Source organism: Desmodus rotundus, chromosome 4, assembly GCF_022682495.2.
Source record: "Desmodus rotundus isolate HL8 chromosome 4, HLdesRot8A.1, whole genome shotgun sequence".
NCBI lineage: Eukaryota > Metazoa > Chordata > Mammalia > Chiroptera > Phyllostomidae > Desmodus > Desmodus rotundus.
The window spans coordinates 129089807-129113453 of record NC_071390.1 but is presented as its reverse complement, the minus strand read 5'-3'; the positions used below and the strand labels follow the sequence as shown (position 1 = coordinate 129113453).

At 39.2% G+C, this 23647-nt stretch overlaps 1 protein-coding gene across 2 annotated transcripts in view; it reads right to left on the bottom strand.

Moving 5' to 3' along the window:
- The window catches only part of MTHFD2L (methylenetetrahydrofolate dehydrogenase (NADP+ dependent) 2 like), a 96021-nt gene continuing 72374 nt past the window's right edge, over positions 1-23647 (bottom strand). For both annotated transcript variants that reach the window (XM_053923083.2, XM_024579532.4), the window contains 2 exons: positions 19994-20119; positions 1-1313 (listed from right to left, as the gene is read on the bottom strand). In XM_053923083.2, the coding sequence (XP_053779058.1) occupies positions 1201-1313; positions 19994-20119 (239 nt within the window). In that variant the 3' untranslated portion in view covers positions 1-1200. The remainder of the gene's footprint in view (positions 1314-19993; positions 20120-23647) is intronic.

Below are 23647 nucleotides of genomic sequence, written 5' to 3'. Positions count from 1 at the left end.
ATTACACATTGAAATGCTATTAATTATAAACATTTAGTCTACTTTCACATAAATGATAAAGCACACACACTGTACAGACATGCATTGGGTAAGAATCATTACTGGTACATAAACATCCTGGGACTGGGTATGCACACAATACATTTATGTAGCTAGAACAGTCTCGAAATACCTTTCAACTGAGAGCCACATGTATTTCCTAATATAAATTGTGTCAGAAAGAAGGCATCTACTTTGAGAACCAAATGCTTTAAGAGGGAAGAACTGTAGGCAAGAAAAACAGTGGATTTTTAGTCATATCTTAATGTTTTGTATTGGTACATTGCAAATATGTTTTCCCATTTGATTTTTGAATTTTTGAAAAAACATAACAATTCTTTCATGAAGGACTCACTCATACTATGTCATATTTTTTTCTGATATTTGTAGGAAAGGCTACCTTAGTTTCATTTTGTGTATATTTTTGCTTTGGGTTTTCCATTATTTCTTAAAGAAGGAACTGTCCACATTGTATTCTAGAAGAACAAAAAAATTATGTGTAAACCTAATACATTCTTACATTTTTATTGTAAGTGCTCCTTTCCAATTGGAAATAATCACCACCTTTCCAAGCAGTGCCGCATTTTCTGTCTTCCTTGTATATTCTTCTTCCCTTGAGTTGAACGTCATTTCTTATTAGGATTTCTCATAGGATGAATTTGGGAGATATATAAGATCAGGATTTTATTTTTTATACTTTATCTTTCTTTTAGCAAGATAGTTCTTTTTAAGTATATGATATACAACATAAAATATATAAAAATGGAGCATGTTTATGGTAAAACATAAATTACATTTTACATGGGTGCCCATTTGACTGACAAACATTTGTTGAAAATGCACAGTGTGTGATATTTAATTGTGTCAAAAATATATTATTTATTATGAGCCCTTTACTGGATTTAGCATTATGAACAAAGATTATTCACAAAATAAACTGTTACCAAAGTTTTCATTCGAATTGTTTTTTTCCCCTAAAACCTAAATTCCGTTAGCAGGAAATGCATAAAGTTACATGAACCCTCTCATCCACGACGATTCCATCCATGAAAAAATAAATAATGCAGAAATAAATAGCTTTGTAGTAAAATATAAAGGCTTTTTCCCCCTTGTCAAATAAATAAATAGCATGACTCCAGCTTGCTTCATTCTTTCCTGTGTCTAGTAAATGACTCTCTGAGCGGCCAGGAGGGTGTTCTTCAGAAGCATCGCCACCGTCATGGGTCCCACGCCTCCTGGCACCGGAGTGATAAAGCCAGCCTTCTTCTTAACAGCTAATGGAGGAAACAGAGAGTACTCTTACTCTTACATTTTTCTGAGAATTTTACATTTTTAAACATACTGAACTGTTAAAAGATGAACTGAGGCATTCAAACCATTTTCAATGTTTATTTGACCGTGTATTGATTGCAACTGGGCGGCATCAAACCAGCAGTGGTTAGGAGAGCTCCAATGACAGAACTCAGGAGAGACCTTTTGTTTGTTTAAAAATTTAAAAAAATTCAATTACAGTAGACATATAACAATATATTTGTTTCAAGTGTACAACACAGTAATTAGACATTTATATAAATTACAAAGTGATCAGGCAGAGACTTTTATAGAGAAGAGGGGGAAGCAAAGTCAGGAGATCATTGATGGATAGAGCATCAGACCTAGCTGGCTGTTTGTGACTGGTGGTCTTTAGGGTTTGCTTTCATAACTTTGACGCACTTCCAGGCTGAGACTTGCGTTTGCTTCCATAGGCTGCCGCTGCACTGGAGCTGCCTCGGTCCACTGGCCCCCTTGATTAATTAACTTAGCAGAATACAGTAGATTGTTCTGCTTTATACATAGAACTCAAACAACCTCAACTTATTTTTAGGATGGAGTAGGCTGTAACACACACACACACTCACTTACACAAATGCCTCTGTGTGCGATACCTGATGTGAATAAAGAACGAACACAAAAAGGTCAAAACTCTAGTTTGAACCTCTATGCAGCTCAGTTTGTGTCACATGGTGAAAATCTACACCCCATGACAGACCCAGCTACCTGTAATTCCACTAAAATATTTCTAAAATACTTGATATTGGCCACATAGGAGAGACAGGGTTTAGGCAGTTTAGCACTCACTATTTGTTACATCGTAATATTTCCGTTATAATAATAGCATCATGTATGTGTAGATAATACGTTCCAGTTCAAGTCTAATACAAATCCTTAAACATATTTGAATCACTGAGCACATACACATAGCCCTGTTCTAAAGCATGAAGATGTTTCATCCAGTGAATATACCAAAAGGAAATGGCAAAGAACTCCCAGCACATTTGGTTCAGGAATGTCTTCACACCCACAGTATCACCGTTGAATGGCTCCTTGTATCGAACTGCTGACTTAGCGTTTCGCCACGTGAAGCAGAACAATCAGGTTTCCCCAGCCAACTCTTACAAAGTGAGCAGGGAGAATGCTCCACAATGTATAATGTGATATTATTAGTCACATGTTATTTAGGTGTATGGCCTTTTATCAGTTTGCTTGTGTATGCTTCTATGTGAATCAAGATCAGTAGATCTTTTCTAGATCTTATTTATTATTTTTGTACAATTTATATGGTCTTTGTGAAATATGGCTTATAAAATTTACATTTACTTTAATTGAAGTACAGTAGCACACTGCTGTGATTTTTTTTTAAATCATAGGAAAAGCAAAGGAATAATATTCTTTTATTTGAAGAAAAGTCCAAATAAGTTTAAAGATATCTCGCACACACACAATCCAGCCAGGGTGTAATGTATCATGAATCTTCTTATACTATGCAACAGACAAAAAGTAAGCCTACTGTGATTTGGAAGGTAATATTTCAGTTTTCAAGAAAGACTCTCTATTTGAAGACTGCCCTTGCCATACTTCCATCCAAAGACATACAGGCCAGGCCCACAGCCAATTTGTAAGTAGCTATGAATTATCAGTCCTTTCTTCCGCTGCTCTAGCTATTCCTTCCATCTGGAATACTTTTCTATTATAGCCAAATAAGAAACTCCTTGTCAGTCTTTAAAAGCTAATAAAATGTCCCTTGTCTATAATTTTTCTCAAAAACTCACCCCTCCCACATGGAATGAAAAGCTCCGCTATCTATGTTTCCAGGAACTGCCTCCGTTATGGAACTCACTGCGCTGTTGTTCCCTTAACTAGACACCGGGACTTAGAAGGCGGAACTGAGTCTTTGTGCTGGTGGTGGTCATCATCTGCAACCCTTGACCTTCATGTACGTGTTACATATTCATTACATTTTGATAAAGTAAACTAAATAGCCCTTGAAACTTAAAATCTAAATCAACTTGCTGGAATCTGTCAGTGCTTCTGACTGGATACAAGCAACGTCAAAACAATTTAGTTCAGCACTTGGCTATTATAAATTGTGCTGCTATGAACAGTGGGGTGCACAGGTTCTTTTGAATTGGTGTTTCAGGTTTCAGATTCCTAGGGTATAGTCCCAGCACTGGAATTGCTGGGTCAAAGGGCAACTCCATTTTTAGTTTTCTGAAGAAATGCTATACTGTTTTTCCCAGTAGCTGCACCAGTCTACATTCCCACCAACAGTGCACTAGGGGTCCCTTTTCTCCGCATTCTCTCCAACACTTGTTTGTTGATTTGTTTATGTTGGCCATTCTGACTGGTGTGGGGTGGTATCTCATTGTGGTTTTAATTTGCATCTCTCTGATGGCTAGTGATGCTGAGCATCTTTTCATATGTCTCCGGGCCCTCTGTATGTCCTCTTGGAGATGTGTCTGTTCAAGCCTTTTGCCCATTTTTTAACTGGGTTGTTTGTCTTCCTGGAGTGGAGTCGTGTGAGTTCTTTATATATTTTGGAGATCAAACCTTTGCTGGAAACAATCTAAGTGCCCATCAAGAAATGAGTGGATCAAAAAACTATGGTACATTTACACAATGGAATTTTATGCAGCAGAGAGAAAGAAGGAGCTTATACCCTTTGTGACAGCATGGATGAAACTGGAGAGCATTATGCTAAGTGAAATAAGCCAGCTGGTGAGGGACAAATACTATATGACCTCACCTTTAACTGGAACATAATCAACAAAAGAAAAAAGCAAACAAAATATAACCAGAGACACTGAAATTAAGAACATTCTAACAATAGCCAGAGGGGAGTGGGGAGGGGATAGTGGGGAGAGGGGATTACAGGAACTACTATAAAGGACACATGGACAAAACCAAGGGGGAGGGTGGAAGCAGGGGAGGGAGGTGGGTTTGGCTGGGGTGGAGGAAGGGGCAGGGACAAAATGCAGACAACTATAATTGAACAAAAATAAACTAATTTAAAAAAATTTAATTCAAGCTAATGTCCTGGAAAACTCAGGATACTCATTTTTCTTGAGAAGGACAAACTGCATTTTTCAGTTTTCAATAAATTGACTCGATGACATGAAGAATATCAGGGAATCTATCATGGGTATAGAATCATTTTTATGTGATTTAATGTCCAACTTTGAAAGGTAAAGTAGCTTGGAATTATGTGCATATTGAAAAAAATAGTAATAACCATAACTACTATCAATTGAGCCCCTACTACTGGCCAAGAACTTTATGTACATTATTTTAATAATATTTAATGATCTCATTAAATAAATGAGAAGTGTGGTTCACTGCAGTCACTGACTTAGAACTCTCCTATATAACAGAGACATTATTGAAAGCCAGGTTGGGAACGTCCTGTGATAGCAGAATTCCACCTCATCCCAATGTCACCGTGACTTGAACACGTAGAAAAGTCCTAGCAGAGGTCATGTGCCAAAAGTGAACTGCCTTCTCAAAGAGTTAGCAGGACACTCTGAAAAAAGAAACCATCAAAAAAAAGTTTGAATACAGTCATTTCCCTGCACTGTTACTATGAGTACTCAGAGCCCACCCCTTGTGGATGATATCCAGCCCTTCAGAGTACACAGCTGGCTTAGCAGTCTGAGCTGTTTACGTCCTTGTCATAGGAGCAGATAAACCACTGGTCTGCTTAGGCATCATGTCTGGTTTTTTTACCAAATTATGTTTTTTACAACATAGCTACTACTGCATTCTTGTGCACAAAAAGTGAGCTTTGGGTAGAGGGAGAGGGAATGGAAATGAGCTGTTGTATAAAATAGTACCTTCCTGAAATTTGTAGCTTGGTTTCTGCACTTTTCCACAGTTTACTGGTGGAAACAAACACACTTTTACCCTGGCCTACCTATCACATCACAGAATTGGACTACGTGATGGGTAATGAGTCTTCGCCTGATGGTGCAGGGCTTCCCTGGACGTTCATAAGCACGTAGTAGCATCAACGGAGCCCTGTAGACTACTAACTAGGCAGAAATTTATGATATGACTGTAAACACACCTGCTGATTCAAATACTTGCTTCAGATATATTTTATCTTTGAAAGAAAGTGCTGAGATGTAAAAATAAAGTTTACAGACAGTTCTAAAAGGCAGACAGTAATATATTTGATTTAAAAAAACATATAAGGTCTCCATTCCTTTAGATTTGGTTTTCATAAGAGTTTATGTCTGAGAAAGAAATACAGGGGTGGGCAAAAGTAGGTTTACAGTTGTTTGTATGGAAAATAATATAATAATAAATAGCAATAATAAAAGAATAAACTCTGTGTTTCACATACTCACAACTGTAAATCTGCTCTTGCCCACCCCTGTCTACATTTATTCACTGCAGGCCAGTGGTAGTGTATTTACTCTTTGTCTCTTTGCAGAAGGACTAGGATATGGAAGGAAGTCATTTCTCAAGAAAGGTAGGGGACCGCCACTGGCAGATGCTGGGGTACAGATGCCAGCATGTAGAAGACATTTGCTAGTCTAATGACTTTGCATAACTATTTCACAGCTGTCCCAAGCAATGTGTTTATGAAGTATGAGTGGTGGCTTATGACTAAAATCAGTCATGTGAGAAAGAGTTAAAGTCAATGCATGTTTGATACTCTGGAAAGCATCTTCTCCAATTATGTGTGCAGGAGAGTAAGTTAATAAGAATAATCTTTCATTGGCCGGTCTTTCCCTGAGGGTAGACAAGTGTTTGCACCTGCTTGGAGAAGATGATGTTTTCAGAGATTAATCCTATAATGTGTGGGGTAACGGTGTTCTATATGCTCCATTGAAAAGAAATACAGAAGCATTTTAAGGCCACAATGTCTTTAAAAGACTCACTGTGCATCTAGGTGTGAGGGAGTATATGTGTGTTTTAAGCAAAGTACCCAAAGTTCTGAAAGTATGAGAATCAGATACTATCAAGATTGATATCAGCACTTCTATGAGAGACTCACGAACAGGTATTACAAAAACCAGGTTAGATTCGATTTCATAAAGTCAACATGGTTTTAAAGTTACTGAAACTCTTTGACAATGGAGGCAAATAAAATAATCATGAAATCCTGTTACCCACATGGGATTTGCTCTAAGGAATGAGATTCAGATGAAAATGGCATGGCCATGTTTACAGCAGGTTTCTGAAAGGAAGAGTATTTTGGGGAAAGGCAACAATTACGGTAACAATTTATTTGCATGACCTCTCTGTAAACTTTAAACCCTGCAAAGTAAATTCTATAGATTTCACATGGTCAAACTCAAATTTAAAGGCTTAATACAGGAAGAATAGCAAAGTCACACTGCCTAGGGGCTGTGCATATGAGGATCGAAGGTGTGTGCCGTCATTTTTATAATCTGTTATAACAGTCTCTTGGTTTCCAGTCTCTACAATATCAGTCATATTACCTGCTGCCAGATTTAGTCTTTAAAACACAATTTAGATCACTTCAGCTTATCCACAGCTAATGATTCTTCATTGTCTCTAGCATAAAGTATAAATTCTTTGATATAGTAATTAAGGTCTTTTATAGTCTGGCCCTACATCCTTGCTTTGCATTATTTCCTAATCCTTGCATATTTTCCTAACTCAATCATTTGCTGTTCCCACCCATGCTACAAACCAGTCCAGATAGATTCATGGTAAATGGAAAATATGAGAAAGACAGCCACAGCCACTGTCCCTTGGAACTTATAGTCTGGTTAGGAGATACATATTACAAACACAACTGCCTAATTAATAGTTGAATAAGGCTATAAAATGGGCTACAAACAAAAGGTTTACTGCAGTGTAAATGTGAGGATGACCCAATGAGCTTGAGTATTATACACATATGTGAGGTTTGTCTGTGTCAAGTTCAGAAACCTGAGGGATGAATCAAACTTCTCCAGGTAAAAGGGAGAGGTGAACAGTAGACTGTGTTCTTGGTAGGGGGAAAATGTGATAAAGGTGCAAAGATGCTTCCTGCAGGTAGAAAGTAGCATGAACTCTTGGAAACACCACAAGAAGACCAGTGTGGTTGACACATAGGAGTGAAGGGGAAGAGTGGCAGGAAATGATGGGAAAAATCCGCCTCATGGAGAGCCTAGCAGGTAAGGGTGAACATTTTGAATATTAACCTAAGAGCAACAGTTAAAGCATTTCTAAAGTTTGGAATATATATGTATGTGTGTGTGTGTGTGTGTGTATTCATTCTGAGGCAGGATAAGATCAAATGGGAAAACTACACTGCCTGTTCTGTGTTCTCACATTTCTTCAATGAAATTAGTTTATCACCTGGAGTAGGGGAAGGAGGAACACAAAAGTAACAACATGAAGTGAAATGTGCTAAGATTGGAACAAGTTCTGGCACCTGTGCAAGCACCTCAAAGAGGAACAGCAATCAGATACAGGGGTCAGAGGAATGTTTGTAAAGTGACAGGGAAAGCTTCAAGATCTCACGAATGCTTCAGAGGGTAAGAAAGGAGAGAATGCAATGCAGACATAGTGAATGGTAAAAGTGAAGGAGGATTGGACTTGACAATGAATCTTATGCATTGGAGGAGCTGAAAGAGGTTCTTATGACCAAAGAATATGGTGAAAATGGGAGAAAGAGACGAAGCTGGGAGGGGGTCATGGGCTGCACGACCCTGAGATGAGGGGTCAGAAAACAAGCTGGGCGATTGGCAGCTATAGTTACTATGTTCAAGGTAAATAATCTTTTAGGAAAGTCTTTTGTGAATGAACTCGGTTATTTATATATTTAGTAATAGCAAGTTATGCAAGATTGGAAATTGAAGAGAAATATGAGTACTACTAAATAATTTTCAGAATAAAATTAAAATAAAGGAGAAATCCATGTTGTATTTCCATTAAGTTTCAGGTTCTTGCATGTTATTAATTTATTACCCAAGATATCCTTTTTCAGCCTGGAAAATATATCTGATCTGTTGTGTTGCATTTTCTCCACTATGGGAAGAGACACTTTTTTTCATGTTATTGACTTCAGACTTCTAAAGGGAAAAATTAAGGCAGACTTGGACTGACATCATTTCATTATTCTAGCTTAACAACAAGTGTTTTTCAAAGTCACCATAAGAACAATAGCTTTGGAGCAGAAGTCAATCCATGTTTAAAATTTGAGGTGATGACAGGGCTGATGGAAGAAACTAGGTGTTCAGTGTATGTCTGTGCCTCCAAAAAGCCAGGGGTGACATGTGGTCATGGAGTTTAGAACTATTTCTCAGGAAGGATACTAACAGCAACATAAGGAGCATTAAGACACCCTTTAATAGGAGTAAAGGAAGAAGCATGTGATTATGAACCTTTTGGTACTGGGAACCCCGGGGTCTCTGGCTTGTGAGTTCTGTGCCATTATTTCCTCTGGAAAATTTATGGTCCCGAGTTCCCAGGGCCGGGGCTTAATAACCCAAATTCTCACCAGAGATACTCTGTGAGAAAACTCACTGATTCTCAGGCAGATGGTGCATTCCTGCTTCAGTCCATTATATACTATTCCAGAGATCCCCAATAATGGATTATCCAGATGTACCTAAACAGAATTAATTTTTCTAGTATGGTTTGCAATTTGTATATTCTGGCAAAGTCAAAGAATATATTTGTGTTTTATAAATCTACTTTTGGGTGGAGGAAACTGATGTCTTGAGTTTCTGTAGGATTATTTCATTTCCCTTTCTATTCTGTCCAATTCTCTGTCACTTTGAAGGAAATGCTCTATGGCCCATGTCAGACTTCCAACCAGGCTACAACTAACTTTTAAAACCAACTCCCTTCCTTGAAAGGAAAAGGGATCCTTCTTTACCTATGGCAAGGCAGCAGAAGAAAAATTTCTTGTTCCTCTCATGTAAATCTCAGCCTCCTAGTATATGCATATATGTATAATTGTCTAAATTAAATGCTTGCAGAATTTTCCCATGCTTTTAAATGCAGGCAATTTAGACTTGACCTTTCAAACATATCCACTATAATGAAGGGGAGACAAGCTTCAGAATGAAGTACATGAATAACAACCAGAAAAACCTGTCCGGCATAGGACTAGAGAAATACTATGACTCAGGAGGGAATATGGAAAACACTCCACTTTCTCATGTGGTTGGTATAAAAATGAGACTTAAGAGCATGATAAACCAGAGGGAGGAAAGAGCTCCTTGACAGGTGAGTGGCCACTGAACTCTTGCAAGACAACAAGGAATCAGGTGCCCTAGAGGCAATTTATTATGCTTTCTCTTGCATTCCTCTGGTTGCCTGATTCCTATGGTTTCTACAAGATTCTACATATATTAAGACATTTATTATCATGGCCCCCTGGGGGGCAGTAATGGGACAGACAGGATTAATGCCCCAGTGGGGTACAAGAGTATGATACTCTCATCCACATTTCTACACAAACCATATTGGCTCCCTCAAGTTGGTGAGCTGTGCTTATACAGGCTCCTTTCCTCTGTTTCCTATGCTATCTATGTGCAGGGTGGCTAAGCCTTTTTTGCTTTAGTTACTTTTCTCTGTATATTAAATTAAATATATATATCTGCTTCATAGATGTGAATATGTAGAAATACTGCTCCTACCACTCAGAAGGCATTTAATGGAGCCCAATAGCAAATCCATCACCCCATGGGAGTTCAGAGTTGCTCACCATGAACTCTGTGACCCACCAGTGTGAGCTCCTTTCTGACCACGGGTTCTGTCAGCTATCATTGCTAGTTTCCACGCTGGCGGTCAGGAGTAGTGATCACTGCTATGATAGTTCTAGTATTCTACCATGACTAAAAATATCTTCCTTTCTTGACTTCAAAAAAAAAAATCATCATTTACACCTGGCATTCTCCCCCGTCTCTTCTCCTCAAGCCACTCAGCACTCCTATCACAGATGCAAAGTCTGTAAACTACATAGCCTGTGTGGAGTGCCCCCAAATCTCTTGGCAGGGCCTTGATCTCAATAGTGTGCCATCACCCAAGATACTACAACGTAAAGTTGCCCTCCCGTAAATATTTATATTTTAATATGAGGCCATGAGAAACTGCAAAAAAAACGCCATTAAGTGTAAGGAAAAGAGGAGGATGTGCAGAGGCCTCAGGCGCCTCTCTTGCCCCTGTGGATGTCCTTTTAGTGCTTCAGTTTAACTCTTCGCTGTAAGAGTAGATCACTCAATGTCAAGTGCATTATACTAAAAAGAAAATCTCCAAAGCTGACCTGATTTCAAAGACCTAAACTTCATAAGGAGCATCTCGTGCGCACTGTAAGAACAGGGAAGACGGTTCGCTCCCTGCTGACGGGTGACACAGTGATCATCAGTGGTTCCACCTGCTTATGAAATGACCTGCTCGGGCACTCTGGCCACAGCGATAGTAACAGTGTCTCTAATGGAGGCTGCTGCAAATCTCCATCAGCTTTTTCAAAGTGACTGGATGAGACCACCTCGGGGATGTGGTCGCCCTTATGCTAAAGGTGGACTTTTGGGCTACCTCGTAATCATCTACCAGAATAGATTGATATTTTGAGTCAGACTGATCAACCACATTTTTTGGACTGAATGTTTGTGGTTCCCTAAAATTCACATGCTACAAACCTTATTTTCAATGTGATGATGTCAGGAGGTGAGGCTTTGGGGAGGTGATTAAGTCATGAGGGTGGAGCCCTCAAGAATGGGATTGATGCTTTTATTTAAAACAAACAAACAGAAAAACAGAGAGAGCTCTCTCTTTGTGCCATGTGAGGATACAATGAGAAATTAGCTGTCTGCAACCCAGACACGGGTCCTCACCACAACCTAACTATGGCAACACCCTGATCTTGGGTTTCCAGCACCCAGCACTAAAAAATAAATGCTTGTTCTTCAAGTCGATAAGGCCACGGTGATTCATTATACAAGCCCAAACTGACTAAGACACATACCATCAAATTAAACAATTCACACTGAAAACTGACTTGCTATGGAGTGACTTTAATTTGTCTTTTTTACAATACCATACAGTTTTATAAAAGTGATAGAGTTCAAAAATAGTCCTGCTTCCTTAGAAATTGGTAATACGTTCTTATTTTTCCATCTTGTACCACACACAGTTGGGAGTAAGTAGTGCCAAAACCACTTCCAAAAACCCCTTATTTTTACATATAATCTAGAGAATATGTGTTCTGCGAGAGCAGGGACTTTGTCTCTCTTGTGCATGGCTACATCCCAGTACCTGAAAGGCGCGAGAAATATGGGCCGAGTGAATCAATGAATGACTCAATGGATGTCATGTACATTGAATAATGAATGAGTGTACCATTATTGGATCTGGGCTGTTATAGATCAATCATTTCTTTGATGTTACCCTGAGTGGGAGATTTGTTTCCACTAAGGCAACTTTAGAGAATTACTTCTGAAAGAGTAATACTAGGGATTTATAAGTACAGAGGACGGTTAAAAAATGATCAATGGTGGGAGAAGATGGCTGCGACCTGGTGTGGGGTGGAGATACAAAAAGAAATGTAGGACACGAAGTTTGCCTTACACAGGCATCCACGTTAGTGAGGACTAACTAGTTAAAAGTTTAAGGCAGGACAGAGTTAAGAGACGATTGAGTAGGTCAGATGAGATCTGCTGCTGGGGATAAGTATGAGAGCTTTAGTGTTGATGCATATGACTGCTGGGTGAAGAACAGACGTGGCCAGAAGAGAGCTGAGGCCAGGAAGTGATGAGGCGCAGAGTGGTGATTGAAATGTGAAGTTATATATTACCGGATCTATATTTGGAATGGGGAGAAAAGGTGACTAGTGTGTACACACACACACACTTGCACTGTTTTCTACCAGCCATTATGCTCAGCAAGTCACATGCATCAGCTCATGAGGTGATTACTTCATTTAACCTTCAAAACAAGTTTATAAGATAGGTATTATTATCTCAGTTTTCAGATGATAAAATCAAGTCTCAGAGAGGTGAAGCGATTTGCCTAATTGTTTTAAGCAACAAAGCTAAGATTCCAACCCCAGTCAGCCTGACTCCATAATCTTTTATGAAAGGTTGGACATGATATAAAAAGAGCATGGAGTGAAAGGTAACTCTCAGATTTCAAATGTAGGGTGCTATGCATATATGAGACATCTGGAGAAGCAACTATAATAAAAGAAGAGAAAATTTAAATGAAAACTGCTTTAAAAGCACTCCAAAGGTTTTAGTTCCATTTCTAGTACTTTCTCAGAAAAACAGTACAGGGCTTCTATGGAATTCAACACCCCCTTTTGTTCTCATGCTTTAACTACTGGGTTACAAATTTGAAGAATAATTTTGACCAAATGGCATCCCAAATTATAGGGTTCTTTTTGCTGTAGATTTTCTGTTCAGTGGAGATTCTTTGGAAGAATTCAAGGTAAGGCTCTAGCCATTTGGATCACAATTGTTTACAATATCATGCTGCCCTCATTTAACAATGTTGGGCTTGCTATTAAGAATGAAAGGCTTTTTGTAATTTTTCCTCCTTGCCTTTGATTTGCTGGTCCCTCCACTTGTAAAAAGTCTCTTTTCCCTCTGCCCACTCTTCACCTAATATACTCAAATGTAGATGAATTTCATTGATTGCTTCAGACTCATCTCCAAAGGATTCTAGAACTGGCACCTTCACTGCTGCTTATTCGAAAATTCTTACAGTCATAATTGATTATTCTCTTTTTCTATCTAATCATTTACCCAATCATTCTAACTCTCCTTTTAAATTATCTCCACCATCTCACCATGTCTTAACACCTTCATCCATTCCCAAGCTGGTCCACACCCATCTTGAGTAATTTCTTACTTAGGTAATTATAATAGCCTCCTAACAGGTACCCAATTTATACCCTGACTTCTCTATGGTCTATCTGCCCTTTAGTAGCCAAGGTGATACGGTTGAAGTGTAAGTCGACATATTTCTTTCCCCCAAATCCTCCAATGGCTGTCCATCGCACTCGGAATAAAATCCAAATTCTTTTCCATGGTCCATGGGCCCTACGAGATCTGGCACCTCTGCTGCTACCTCTTTAACTGCACCAGGCATGCTGCCCTTCACGGTCGTCACAATTGTTGCTCCAGATGCTGATCCATTCCTCTCCCACATATCCACACAGCTCTCTTCCTCCTTTCGCTCAGGTCAGCACTGGACCTTCCCTGGCCACCCTTTCTAAACAATCTCACTCCATAATTCTCTAATCCCCTTACCTTGTTTTATTGTTATAACACTAAATACTTCCTAATACATTATATGAACATGTATGTATTTGTTTATTTTTTGTCTCCCCCAACTGGAAGGTAAGCTACATGTGGATACAGACTTTGCCTATTTAGGTCACTTTTGTGTCCCAAGTTCCTATAACATTGTCTTCACGCATCCAACCCCAAACCCTGCTCTGGCCTCCAGGGGTTCCTAAGAGGGCCATGGGCAGCCCCTCCTCCTCCCACTGTCCTCCTCAGCTCTGTTTGCAAAGGGGTGTTGTGAGAGGTCAGAGAAGGCCCTGGCCCTCTACTGCGCTGGGAGTTATGGTTCAGGAAGAAATTACTATTAGTAAGTGGGCTCAGTTGTGTGTCCCCTCCAAGACTGGGGGTGTCCTATTCCTGGTGTAGTTTAAGAAAACAGCAAGTTGTAGGCCAGAAAGTAGACAGACAAACTAGCTCAGTGTCTTTTCCCTTCATTTTCCAGGGAAGTTGGGCTAAGGAACCTCTTTCCCACTATCTAGGACCACCCCCTCCTCATCTATACATCTCTCCCCAAGTTCAAGAACAGACTCCCTCATGAAAACTGTGCTCCCTAGTCACTCAGTTGAGTAGGTGCTGGTCTTGCATCCTTCTCTCGCCTATGGCCTAACGGGTGAGGTGACCCAGCTCCAGGTGGGCACTATCCACGAGAGGGTGCCCTGCAGTAGTGGCACATAGAACCCCACAGGAGGACCCAAAGGGCAAACAGGGCATTGAGGAGCAGAGAAGCAGGAGAGGGAGTCCTTATCCCCATTCCTGCCCCCGCTGTGTCCCAGCCTGAAACTAAAATCCTGTGCACTGTGTTTTTTTAATTGAGATATAATTGACATATAACACTGTGTAATTTTAAGATGTACAACCTGTTGATTTGATAACTTATATATTGAAATATACAAATGTAACTTTAGTTAATACTACTATCATGTCACATAATTATCATTTATTTTTGTGCTGAGAACAATTAAGATCTAGTCTTTCATCAATTTTGAAGTTTATAATACAGTATCGTTGACTATAATCACTACACTGTGTAGTATTAGAGATCTAGAATTTATTGTGCAGGTTTGTACTTTAACATCTCCCAATCCCATTGCACCCAGCCCCTGGTAACCACAATTGTACTCTCTGTTTCTATGAGTTCAGCTCTTTTTATTCCACATGTATGTGAGATCATACAGTATTAGTCTTTCTCTGGCTTCTCTCACTAGGCATAAGGCCCTCAAGGTCCAACTATGTTTTCACAAATGGAAGGATTTCCTTCTTTCTCATGGCTGAGTACTTCCATTATATCCATCTCTCTCTCTCTATACTATCTATCTATCTATCTCATATCTTTTTCATTCATTCTTTCATTGAGGGACAGTTAGAGTGTTTCCAAATCTTGGCTAATGTGAATAATGCTTCAATAAACACGGAAATGCAGATATCTTTTCAATATCCTATTTTTATTTCCTTTGGATAGATATCAAGAAATGGGAAAACTAAATCATAAAATCAACTTACAGATATCAGTTGTGTTTCTATACAATGACAATGAAATATATAAAATGAAATTTAAACACTTTCCCATTTATAATAGCATCAAAAACAATAAAATACTAAGAAACAAATTTAACCAAGGAGAAGAAAGATCTGTACAGTGAAAACTACATGACATTAATTAAAAAGAAATGAGACACAAATGGAAAGATATCTTGTGTCCATGGATTGGCAGAATTAATATTGTTAAAACGTCCATACTGCCCAAAGCCATCTATAGATTCAATGCAATCACTATTAAAAATTCCAATGGCATTTTCCACAGAAATAGAAAAAAATAATCCTAAAGTCTGAATGAAACCACAAAGGACTCTGAATAGCCAAAGCGATCCTGAGAAAAAAGAACAAACCTGGAGACATCACATTTTCTGATTTCAAACTATACTACAAAGTTACAGTAATTAAAACAGCATAGCAGTGGCATAAAATAGACACATGGACCAATGGAACAGCATAGAGAACCTAGAAATAAACTCCACATAAAGGGTCAATTAATATTTGACAAGAGAGCCAAGAATATTCAATGGGAAATGACAGTCTCTTCAACAACTGGTTCTGGGAAAACTGGATAATCACATACAGAAAAATGAAATTGGACCCCATCTCATATTGCTCACAAAATTTAACTCAAAATAGATTAAAGTCTTAAGCATAAGACCTGATACCATAACACTCCTAGAAGAAAATATAGGGAAAAAGCTCCTTGATATTGGTCTTGGCAATGATTTCTTAAATATGACATCCAAAACACAAGCAACAAAAGCAAAAATCAACAAATGGAACCACATCAAAATGAAGAGTTCCTGCATATTAAAGTAAACAAAAAACTTAACAGGCAACCTACAGAATGGGAGAAAATATTTGCAAATCATATATGGATAAGGGGTTAATATCCAACAGATATAAAGATCTCATCCAAGTCAATAACAATTCAATTAAAAGATGGGCCAAAAAACTGAATAGATTTTTGCAAAGAAGGCATCCAAATGACCAACGGGTATATAAAATGATAGTCAACATCATGAATCGTCAGGAAAAAGCAAATCAAAACCACAATGAGACATCACATCACACCTGTTAGAATGCCTATTATCAAAAAGACAAGAGGTAAGTGTTGGCTAGGAGGTAAATAAAAGGAAACCACTGCGCACTGTTGGAGGTATTGCAAATTGGTGTAGCCACTATGAAAAACAGTATGGAGCTTCCACAAGCAACTAAAAATACGACTACCAGATGATCCAGTAATCCCACTTCTGCCTCTATATCCATGGGCTGTCTTCTAACATCAGGTAAATTGCCCCACCCAGCCAGGCATACACACAAAAACCTTAGTACATGAACCAGAAGATATGCAAATCCTTGAGGGCCCTGTGCAGCCCTGGGCCCAGGAACAGAAACCAAGGCTTTTTTGTAGGCTTGTCCCCAGTTTCTGAAAGTATGATGCAGGCCTCCTTGCCTCGGGCTGCCTTAAAGTACCACTGCCCCAAGGACTGGGAATTTTGTGGACCATGCCCGGGCCTGGCCCTCGGTCTCCAGGAGAGCCTCACAGCAGCAGCAGTAGCCCAATCTCCCAAGGCGGTAGGGCCTGGACTCAAAGCAGACTCCTTCTCTGTGGCCCACCTAGCCACTAGTTCAGCAGTGGCTGGCCTGTCCCCTGCTACCCCATCTGTCCAGCATCACCCCTAACCTGGCCTGGGACATTCCATACACGTCCAAATTTATACATGTCCATAAATGTGCCTTCAGTAAATTCCTCTGGCTGTATCTCCAGGTTTTTTTAAATAGCAAATGGAGGCATCGTCAACATCCCATAGTCAGCTATTTCAATTTCACTTTCAGTATCATCACTGTTTATTCCTTTGCTGGCAATTCCCTCTTTCTGTGGTATGTTTTTTGGAAAGGAAGGTCTATCATTGGGGGACAAGAGTCAACAGAACTGTACACTTTGTCATCTGGGCTGAATGTGCCATGACCAATCACCAACAGACTTTGAAAGAAGTGATATGATTGGTCACAGATCGTCATGCACATTTGATATTTGCATAATAACTTTTGGACTGAGGATCTAGCAGAGAAGTTTGCAGATTATGCAACTACAGTTAACATACCACAGGGACTGAAATTCAAACCACTTTGTTGGGGGACTGGTGTTATTTAGCTAAACTGTGGTAACTGAAATCTCTGCATATTGGAACCAAGCAAACTGAGGACCGCTGTACACAAATATCATTGTCCAGGCGCTTTTCAAACTTGCTGTTATACATCTTCTGGGGCGGGGGAATAAAAAAATAATTTCATGTCTCCAAAAGGAAAGTATTAACTAAATGAAGTACAAAAGAGTGGAGACAACAGAGGGTACAAACTGCAAGAGTCTGGCTGTGAACAAATGGTGCTACATGACTATGTCATCTCAGGCAAGATGCCAGGGGTAACAACTCCTACCTTATAGGGTTAAGAATTAAATGAGTAATTTATGTAAGAGGATGAGAACAGTACCAGCACACGGAAAGCATTCTCAAACACTGGCTACGAAGAGCAAATCCAAACGACTGAGATGGTGTTCCCATGGAGAAAAGCTTCTCACTCCTGCCTTACCCTCAGTATAATTTTCTACTACATTTGCCTGCTCCTCTTTAAGAATTTTGGCAAATTTGCCGCTGAGGTGCTGAGGTGGCAGGGAATTGTTGGAGTAATGGTAGAGGGAGGGACAACAACTGTTTCTCTCTCTGTCACCTCTGGTCCTGACCACCATACAGTGCCATCAGCCCAGACAGGGCTGTTCTACTGTATTCTGGTCTCCGGAAGAGAAATAAGAAAGAAGGAAGGGAATGGAGTGGAGGGGGAAAAGAGAGAGCAGGAAACCCTAGTAGATGAAGGAAGATGTGCTCTGGAAGAAATTATGTCTAAATCAAAACAAAAACCTAACATTAACGTCAAAAAGAAATATTTTGGGGGTTTTTTTTTGTCTCCTTTTTGTCATGAACTATAGCAGGCGGTGATGTAACCCTTACAAAATATCACTGTTTATAGAGAGAAGCCTGTTTCTAAACTGAGGCCAAAACACCTAATAATGAAGAAGACTACAAATGGCATCCAGACTTTCTTACAAATAAAATAGATAAAATGATTCCTGGTTTAATACATCACTAAATTTGCAATTATTTACATATTTCTAATATTCCTCTAATGGGGTCATTATTCTTTAAAAAATCATTCCCATCAAAGTCATCTACTTGAAATAGGTTGTCCTATTTGCTTTATTAGTGAGCCAAAGATTTCTGCAAGAACAATTTGCTTCAGCACTTGATTTTATCTACATCCGTTTTCTTAATCTGGGTTATAGTTATAATGAAACTCTCACCAATACAAAGCAGCCACACTTCCCCTGTGGCAATTAGCAGCCAAGTGCTACCTATAAGTTTTGTGGCATAACCCAAGTTCAAGTTCCTCCCTCTCAGCCAAGGGATCATGCCTCACCTCGGGTTAAGTCCTAAGAAACAACCTGAAGAACGACATGTCAAAACCTACCTCTTGCCTGCTCCTCTGGATGGCTGAGTCATGGCCCAGATGGCAAGGTCTTTACCAAGTCCAGGTCTCCTTACGGCTCTGTCTCCACGAACCAGTAGTGTGGCAAGAGTAATGTTACCAATCATGGGGGGGTATTTTATGACAGGACCAGAAAAATCTGATGTTCCAAATGTTTTGGGGGTTTTTCACAGTCATTTGGTAGCACTGAGTTGAATGTACAAGACACACCAAGCATTAGGGCTAGAAGAAGCCGTTAGTCCCACTTGATAACAACCCCGATGCCCAGCGAGGTTGTGAAGTTACTGGGTTAGAACACTAGTCTAAAAGCATCTCTTCAGACTCCCAGACCAATGCTCTTTCCTGTTCATTTCATATCGTCTTTCTCTTTGTCATTTCCTATTTTATTTCATTATATACTTACACATGTAACCAAGTGGAGTAGTATGCAACCTCAAGTGCATATATATGTGTGACTGAGCAGATGCATTCACCCCGAAATGCTCATTTTAAAATATTTTCAGAATAGCCTCAGGAGCAAAGAACCTTCTTAGCTAAGCATAAGAGTGTGTGGTAATGAACCGAGACCAGCAAACTCTCATATAACAGAAGGATCTTATAAGATGTGGTAAACTACTGGGTAAGGTTGTCCCACGGCCCAATCAAGTTGATGAACTAAAAATATTCTGGCTTTTCTTTCTCACGCTCATTATCCTGTGTTGTCTGTGTCAACTGGATGCATCGTAAGTGTGGTGATTTTCACAAGAAATGCACGGTAACTATAATGTCAAGAAGTGATGACAGTGCAAAAACTAAGAAATAAGGTCAAGGCTTGAAATATATTTTCACCTTTTCAAGTTGCGATGTTCAAATAAATTACTGATATCTAATATTAGTGATTGAACCTGAACAATGAAATTAAGAAATGAGGTCATTTCCCAAAGAGATCATCATGTACACGTGATGCACACACATGGACAGACACACATGTGCACTTGGAGAGCCACCCTGCCAGACTGGAAGCTCCGTGCCTGGCGGGGAGCCCGTGGGTGGCAGCCTGGGAGGGCAGCAGTGTGCTCTTTGGTAAGACCCGTCTGTGCTTTGCTCTCACTCACCACGCTGTCCTCGGAAGGTACTGTTGCATATATGCATCCTCAGGTTTTCCTTTTTTTCCCTTTTCTTTTCCCTCAGGGGAAAGAGGTGCAATGATTTATAACTTAATAGTGCCCCTATCAGATGGAAAGTTTCACTTTCTACTACCAAAACATGAAAAATAGAATGTTTCTTTATCATTACTTACGAAAAATGATATAATTTATTACCTTCAAAGTCCACATCTCCAACTAATTTTGTCCTTTCTGTCACTGGGTCATGGACATAGTTGATTCCGACATCAATTACAGCCGCACCTTCTTTAATCATATCGGATGTAATCAACTTTGGAATACCTGGAAGCAAACCAGAGTTGTAAAACACTCTAGAAAATTCTTAAACTTGGTCATGAGTACAGCATAACAAAGGTTTATACATCTAATGATTTTGTTGTCATGGCTTTAAAAAATACACAACATACACTGTTCTTAACTGTACTGATTATTTCTGACCAAGCAGAAGGACAAAGCTAGAACATGTGGGCTTCTGTGTACAGAATCCCCCAGCATTTCCCCTTTGCCTCTGAGGCTGCCCACCAGACTCTCCAAATGGATACTGCTACAGCAGCATTCCTGTGTCTCTCATGTAGATAAGGGCATTGGGAGCTTCCGGAGATGGATGAGACTCCTGCCGAGGTTTAGTCTAGTGGAATGGAGAAGAGCGGAGTGAAAACAACTCAGAAATTGGAAGCAGACAAAAGGAAGAGAGGGAGGGAGGAAGGAAAAAAAAATAAGGATCATCATAATTCATATTTCTCCGTGTTGTAGTAAAGTGTTAAGTATTATACCCACATTCCAAAAGCAAAGTGCCATCTTGAGCTTTCTTTTTATTTTTTCTTGATTTCTCTAAGATATAGTAAACTTTCCTCACTATGTTTCCATTCCAGTTTGAAAGAAGCTTTATAGAGATCTTATGTCACCATGTATTTTCTGTATTTTCACATTTTATTTCAAGTACAACAATACTAGCAAATGGCTAATGTTCCAGGGTTTTTTGTTGTTAAGATAAAAATAAAAATCACTATAATCTTGCCACACAAAGTCAGTATATTTTGATTGTATTCCTTTCTAGGATTTCAAAATATTTATATATTGCACATAAAGTAGGATATCTGTAATTTTGTTTAGATTGTGCCTCACTATGTGTCTTACCACTTTGTCATTAAAATTAAATTGTGAGTATTATTCCATCAATTATTTAAAACTTAAAAACTGAATGAAATAATTTAGTATGGTAATCCACTTCATAAATTATTAAATCCTGCATTCTTTCCAACATTTTGTTTTATAAATAATGCAGTGATCATCATTTATGTTTAGGAAACTACAGATGATTTCTTAACTGAAGCATCAAATTTGACAAAATTTTTCACTGAACTCTTATCTACATGATGGAAAAACACGCATTGGCTGGAAACTCCTGTTGGAACCCCGTCACAGCCATGAGAACTGGCTCAGGCTAGCCTACCAGAGGGCACGAGTCCTGGCGAGGAGAGCCAAGTTGTTCCAGCTGAGGCCGTCCTAGACCAGTCAGGCTCCAGCCCACCACCAGCTGAAGGCGGATGCTGGAGCGCGCAGTCAAGATCAGGAGAAACGAGCCAAGGTCACCATAACTGACCCACTAAACCACATGACACGTGAGATTTTTTTTCAAAAAGGTGATTATTTAAAGCGACTTTTTTTTTACACAGCAATAACTGCATTGCCTGTATTCACAAATGACACAAAATTGGATAAAATAGCTAAAAGGTGGCCACTTTGGAATAATGGACAATAAGTAGCATGGATTTAGAAAAGGATAAATGCATAATTCTGACTAGGTACTGTATTTGATTAAAAACTCAATAACTATTAGGCTATAATACTAAGACAAATAGTATTCAGATATAAGGAAGTGATGTTTTCTGTTATATTTTTAGCAGACTCTCTCTGTAGGCATTGGTTATAATCTAGGGAAGGATGATTAGAATGGATCTAGAAATCATGTTCTATGGAGCAAGTGCTATCAAACTAGTTGGCTCAACTGTTTATCTGCAGTAAGATAAAAAAGCTTGTGCCACAGTATAAAGCAACTATACCACTAAACACAGGGTTTAATTCAGCTAGCTTAATTTTGTTATAGTAAGACTTTTTCAATAAAGGGAGTAGTGTGTTGATTTACTTTCTGCCACAGCAACTTATGAACTTATCACACATAGTTCCCAAAGGGTGAGAAACAATCAGAGACCAGTCCCAGCCCACACATTGGATACCTCTGAAATGGAGGAATGGTTCAATAAATTCAGGCTGCCTATCTTAGGGAAAAATATATAACTGAAAACAAAATCAAAACCCAGGAATTGTGGTAGTGTCTTCAATATGTTCAATGGAATAGAAAATATATTTATTCTGTTTTCAGAAGGAAGACTAAAGGAAGACACAGGAAGGGAATAGGTTTTAGCTCAACATAGAGAATATTTTAACACTAATAAAATATGCCTCGAAGAGAAACTTTATACTGTCCTTATTGCTCATTATAAATATTCACAATAGGGTAAGAAAGGGATAGAATTGGGAAGGTTAGTGGTACCTTCCGACTTTATGATATAAACATTCTCTTTTGTCTGGTTAAATTGAAAAAAAAAATGTTTCTTTTCCTCTCAGTTAACTGGTTTCAGAACACTTGTAGACTTCTGATCCTATAAAAGGCCCAACTAAGAAAAGAAAGATAACACAAACATACTTAATGATTGAAATCATAATAAATAGATAAGCTCAGAATCAACCCTCTTAAGCTGATAGGGGCTAGCTCCAGCACACCACTGCTCCTAAGGGGCTATCCAAAGTGTTCTCCTATACTCCGTAAGCATAAACCCATTGTCTTATCAATGGATGTTTTGGGTGATATTTGGGAGGGGCCAGCACTCAACAATATTAGGTATTCATACAGACTTAATCAAGAACCTCTCTTATCCATGCTCCAGGACCTCAACAGGGAAACCATGGGTACCTCTGTGGCCCCTTGAGCCTCTTGCTGGGCCAGGGAGCTATTGCTGGCCTCTGTGACTGGGATGATGATCTAAGTCTCTCATTTCTTTTCATTACAGCTCCCCAAATGCTGAACTTATTTTGACTCCTGTGAATAAGAAACTCTTTTAAGGAATTTGATTATATAATCAGTTAAAAACACTTTTATCCTTACTGGAAATCAGTCTTACTACTTAGAACGCATGTGTCTTTGTCCCTGTCATTTTTTGCTTTCTATCTATAAGGGAAAAGTTCACAGGAAGGAGCTGGGGAAAGCCAGATGAATCTATTCTTCAAAATGACCTTGAGAACTGAGGAATTCAGTTGTCTTTTGAACTTTGGAGAATCCTGTGGAGAAATTTTGCCTCAGGTCACTTTGCAAAATTTTATGAGAACTTTCCTCAGTCTTGCACTGTTTTTATTTTCTGTGAAATCTCTCCAAACCTTTCTATCTGCTGGGAACTGCCCATCAGTCGGGTCTGCAGCTGGAGACGGGCCAGAAATTAGGTGGGGCGGGGTGGGGCGGTGCTGAGGCACTGGGAACACACGTAGCACTTCCAACTGACCAGTCCCCGACTCTCCTGGATTTACCTCGGTCTAAACCTGAGACCGTGCCCCTCTGATGCAGACTCCTGCTTCTTACATGTACTTACACCATATCCCACATTCTTGTAATTACTTTTCTAAATGGCATCATTCCACTAGGGAAAATTTAGAATTATAGTAGCCATTCTGAGGAAATTTTGTTGTGTACAGAAGTGCTCGCTTGAAAGGTTCTTTAGAATATAAAGGTATAAAATCCAAACATTCAATGATCTG